Source organism: Triticum aestivum, chromosome 2A, assembly GCF_018294505.1.
Source record: "Triticum aestivum cultivar Chinese Spring chromosome 2A, IWGSC CS RefSeq v2.1, whole genome shotgun sequence".
NCBI lineage: Eukaryota > Viridiplantae > Streptophyta > Magnoliopsida > Poales > Poaceae > Triticum > Triticum aestivum.
This window is the reverse complement of record NC_057797.1, coordinates 756,945,373-756,950,657: the sequence shown is the minus strand read 5'-3', so window position 1 is coordinate 756,950,657 and position 5,285 is coordinate 756,945,373. Positions and strand designations below refer to the sequence as shown.

The window sequence follows — 5,285 nt, the reverse complement described above, 5'->3', positions numbered from 1 at the left end:
CAAAGAGGCTAGAGGGCATTGGGGCGTAGTCCTAACAGCGGCTTGTTTGGCCGTCATCATCACGATTCACGCGGTTCCGACGGGTGGTTGACCCGCAACACCCGGGTCCTGCACTGTAAGTCTTGTTACGCGGTCCCTGTGGTCAGTACTAGTACTTATTTTATACTACTCCACTAGATAGCGCGGCGCGTTGTTTTGATACATGTGCAGGGGCTAGCTAACTAAATAACGATGGGGTAGTTAGACGTGGAGGAGATGTGCACGCGATGTGTCTTCATACAATTACTATAATGGGATCTCAAGAGAAAAGTCATACACTCTATAATGGAAGCTTTTATTGGAAGTCCTCGTCGCAGCAATGGCAATCAGTGTTGATTTCGTCCAGCACTTGTCGTAGTTTCCTCCCCTGCCAATCTCTGAGCTTGAGAAAGTAGGAGAGCATGGCGGACCACTTGTCAAGCGTGTTCAGCAGTCTCAGAGAGTCAGAGTTCTATTCCAAGGTACTCAGAGCGGCGGCCTGTCGGAGCAGCTTGCTTCCGTGCCGGAGGAGGGCACCACCGGCTTCATGGATCCCTTGCCGCCGCTCAGCTCGTACCGCGAGTCGATCCGAAGCGTCGTTGTCTGGCCCGGATGGGGCATCTCCCCTCAGTCCGGTCAGAGCGGATCCAACTACTCCAGCAACTCAGGTGCCTCAAGTTCTTACATGTCATCCAACTACTCTGTCTGCTCCTCCGGCTCGGCGTTCGCTGCCCAAGCAGACCTCAGTGCCAGCGAGCTCACAAAGATCGCTCAAAGAATGGTCAGCGACGGTTACGTGATGCACATATTCCAGTCATTCATCGACTCATCTTCCTCGCCAATAGTCCGATACGGTGGCCGTTATTCGCTGGAGAATTGGTTCGTCGAGCTTGACGTCGATTGGGTTCTCCAAATACGGGAGAACAATGGCGACTACTGCGAGTGGCGCTTCCAGTTCAGAGGCGTGTCTGCATCACGCCTCCAAGAATTGGTCGAGAGGTGGAGCCCAGCTATGACTATAATTGTTGTCAGTTTCAGAGAGCTGGTCGCTACCATCCACGACGCGCCGGCAGTTGCACAGTTTGGTAAAGCGAGCATCTCACCGATGCTCGCCTTTATCGACGCCGTGATCCATGCTAACGAGGCAGAGAAGCTACAGGCCATGCTACACACATACTTTTGCGTCTCCAACGCATCATACAACATGTCTCTGATGCACCTGATCTCTTCAGAAGCCCAAAGGATTTTCAACGAGATATGCGCCTCGTTGGACAGAGAAAGTGTTAGAGTTCTGTCGAATATTATTGTACAAGGTAGGTTACAGTTGGACTTGATTTTGGACTGTGTGTAGACAGGGTAGGAGTTGTGTCCTAATAGGACACCTGTATCCTAGGCCTCTCATATATAGCGGGGGTAGATACACGATGTAACCTATGCCAACATAATATCACGGGCACGCGGGGAAGCCGGCGGCGTGTGTCGGCGCCCGGGCGGCCGGGGTGCGGTATTGTGACGGTGTCATGGGGAGGAGCGCCCTAGTCAGGCCCCGGGGATGTAGCCATGATGGTGAACCTCGTTAACAAATCTCGGTGTCGTGCTTGGGTGATTGCTTGGTCCTTGGTAGATCGACGGAGCGCCTCGGATTTATTCTAACAAGTGGTATCATGAGCAAGGTTCGACGAGGCGGTGAAGTTGATCTAGAGGAGAGGAAGAAAGTATCTATGAAATTCTGCGGGGCGATCGTTGAAGCAAAAGAAATCGGCGTGGCATCGTCGATGAGTTGATGCAGGCACGATCTAGAGGTAGATGGATTCATGGTGATATAAATCTTCAAGGAAGCAGGCAGCGACGACAGTAGCTACGAGCTGATCGGATCGATCGGGACGCACACGTACAATGCCTATTCGGATGATCGGGTGCAGATTCTGGCTCAAGACGGCGGCACGTGTTCTAGTCGATTAGGTCTCGCCGAGGACGATCGTGATACGGAACGAAGCGCAAGGCAAACGTGCCTACGGGTCTAGCAGCGGGCGCAGAGCCCAATCGGAGCTGGCGCGAGGGCGTGCAGGGCAGAGTGCAGCAGGTGGTCGTGTGCAGCTGTAGCTACAAGTACGAGTTTGTTTGAAGAAAAGATCGGTTTCCACGCATGGCAGTGTGGTTGGACATGCAGTCGCTAGCTGTTATCAGATTGATTTGAAGTATGATTAAGAAAAGAAATAAGAAACTAGTCAGGAGGGTCACGTGGTGTTAGGTTGTGGAGTTGAATTTGCTGGTTGCTACACCTACACGAGAAGACTACCAGGAAGACTACGTTTGGGTTCTTTGCTTTGTACACTGGTTGGTAGCGATGTTGTTGTTCAGCGGAGGCAGTCATACGGAAACTGAGAACAACGACGTGAGTATAAGGCTTGAAGAAGTCTGGAGTGCATCGTGACAGGGATTATGCATACACAAGGCGTCAAGGCAATGCACGGAGATGTGCGGGCGGACACGACGCGGGGTGGAGCATGGTTGCAGTCGGATAATTTCGGCTGGGTCGGACTGGATTGTCTGATGGACTGACATGGGTGTTGGTCAAAGCAGAAGACGGCGGTGATTTCAGCGACGACGACACAGGAGCGTGATGCTGATGGTGGCCGACTTCTGGGCGTGGAAACACGTGGTGCAGGTCTGAGGGCTTGTGCGGCTTCGACAGACTATGGCGCAGGGTTGATTCAAGGTTGTGTACACATGAGAGCTTGAAGTCGACAAGGCGCGGGGTAGCATGGCGCAGCTACATGGAGTCATGTTGAAGGTGGAGCTGGAGTTTGACGGAAGACTTCACTCTGTGCTGATGGAGGGGCTACGGTGTAAGATATCAGAGAATCGAAGCCTATTTCAGCGGGATAGCGAGAGACACGTGGATCGGACTGGGTACCAGTGGTCTGATGGAGACGTGATACTCGGCATCGGTCGGTGATGATCGATGGTTCTCTGCAGTGGGGGTTGAGGCAGTGGGGGCTTGCTACCCGGGAGACTCGACCAGGACAGCAGAGGCTCGACGCGGTAATAGCGGCGAGGCATGCGGTAAGCACGGGACACAGCGACAGACCAAGGCACTGGTGGTCAGACATGTGGTCAGACAAAGTGTGCAAGGGTGCTGAAGCAGTGTTGACGAATACTAGATTCAAGTTGGTGACTAGGTCTATCGGTGCTAGTTGATGGACAAGAGTTGACCGTGAAGAATCTGAGAAAGTGGCGGAAAGTCTAAAATTGTCAAAAACTGAGAGAGTACATGGCCGTATATTCTGTGGTGTTCAGTGCACATGGCAAAGTGCGGGCGACAAGTACAGAAGGAGGCGGAGTGCTATAGTTGTGGGACATGTCAGAGACTATCCGGAAAAAGGATGAGACAACTGTGAATTTGACTCAGGGTGACACAGGGCGACGGTGAAATTCCTTAAAGTTTCAGACAGACGGTCAAGAAAGAGCGGTGATGTTGAGTTCAGGTAACTCTTATATGTGGCGTTCAATATGTGAGTTGTTCACTTTCATGCAGACAATGGTCGGTGTGTGATAGTGTTGAGAGGATACTCCGGAAGTTGGGAGCACAAAGTAGAGTATTGAGGAACTTAATTTTGCTCGAGTATTGACTGTGAGGAAGACGAGAAGGGACTACAGTTGCAGATGGAGTCATGTGGAGTCTGGGAGTAGCAGCGGTGCTCATGGCGTATCTCAAGTCCAATGTACATGGAGGTTCGACGCACGGATGAATCCAAGATGGTGGAGAATATTCGCCAAGGTGGAGTTTGTTAGAGTTGTGTCGAATATTATTGTACAAGGTAGGTTACAATTGGACTTGGTTTTGGACTGTGTGTAGACAGGGTAGGAGTTGTGTCCTAATAGGACACCTGTATCCTAGGCTTCTCATATATAGCGGGGGTAGATACACGATGTAACCTATGCCAACATAATAGCACGGGCACGCGGGGGAGCCGGCGGCGTGTGTCGGCGCCCGGGCGGCCGGGCTGCGGTATTGTGACGGTGTCACGGGGAGGAGCGCCCGTAGTCAGGCCCCGAAATGTAGTCATGATGGTGAACCTCGTTAACAAATCTCGGTGTCGTGCTTGGGTGATTGCTTGGTCCTTGATAGATCGACGGAGCGCCTCGGATTTATTCTAACAGAAAGGAGGAGGTTAATTGCGACCATATCAGACAAGGTGCACCGAGGGTGGAAAAGTTATCGTCAAGATTCCTCGTGGGATATTGACATTCTGCAAGGGGAAGGCGAGGTTCACCGGAACACTCGGTTGTTGGTGGATTGCATAACTTTGATAAGGAGAGCACAGGCATCAGCAATTAACTCCGCAGAGAGCCAGTACACTGAAGAGCTTCACTACCTGATACTTCAAGAGATAAGTTCTCTCAAGGATCTGCTTGTGAAAAAATCGGCTTTGTGCTCGGACCCAAGCCTCAGGTACATGTTCTTGCTTAACAATGCCTATTTCCTAGCGCAGTTATCTGAGCCATCGACGCAGTTAGAGGATGTAGAGTTGTGCTCTGGACAACACCAGGGACTTAAACTTGTACCTGAATGTGAGAAGTACATGGATAATTATCTTGATGCTTCATGGGGGCATGTGCTATCCTGTTTACCAAAATCCAGATCTCCGGGATTGATCCATCGTTGGATCAACACCTCTTCACTGGCAAAATTCGAGTCTGCATTTCGCAAAACGTACCAAGCTCAGAAGTTTTGGAAGGTTCCGGACCCTCAGCTTAGAGATGTGCTGCGGAGAACTATCATCGAGAGAGTCATTTCAGGTTACCGTGACTACCTGAAGGAGCATCCCCGGCTAGAGAAACACGCTAGTGACGGAAACAGCAGTCCCGAAGTTTTGGAGGAGATGCTGGGAGAGCTATTTGAAGGATGAAAACTGCTTTTGATCCATCAAACAGAGTCACCCGACAAATAAGAGGCCGGAGTCATGCTTCAGAATTATATTTGGATTTTGTGTTTCCTTTTTAAAGTGGAGTTGTATTCTGAATTACATTCCGCTGGAAAAAAAAGTTAATTCACTCTGTAAGGAAATATAAGAGCGTTTAGATCACTAGGGAGTATTCTGAATCCCATATCAACTGGGCACCCGCCGTGGGTGTGCCTTTATTTGGTATCGTGATTCAATGTCAAATGCTCCCACATTCTGCTTCTCTGTAAATTTCATGCATAGAAAAGTGCATATGTTAGTTTTGATTATACAACATTCTGTATGCACTTGCTTTTGTCC

General features: G+C 50.4%; 2 protein-coding genes across 2 annotated transcripts; both read left to right on the top strand.

Annotated features, from left to right (window-relative positions):
- Nucleotides 1-281: 281 nt before the first annotated feature.
- Nucleotides 282-2,915, top strand: LOC123186490 (uncharacterized). Its single transcript, XM_044598250.1, has one exon. It carries the CDS (start codon nt 566-568, stop codon nt 1,367-1,369), a length of 804 nt encoding a protein of 267 aa, XP_044454185.1. The 5' UTR covers nt 282-565; the 3' UTR covers nt 1,370-2,915.
- A 1,215-nt stretch (nt 2,916-4,130) lies between these two features.
- On the top strand, nt 4,131-4,975 carry LOC123186491 (exocyst complex component EXO70A1-like; the record flags this gene model as incomplete). Its single annotated transcript, XM_044598251.1, has 1 exon — nt 4,131-4,975. A coding segment is annotated over one exon (801 nt), but the record flags the coding sequence as incomplete, so codon positions are not given.
- Between the last annotated feature and the right edge of the window lie 310 nt (nt 4,976-5,285).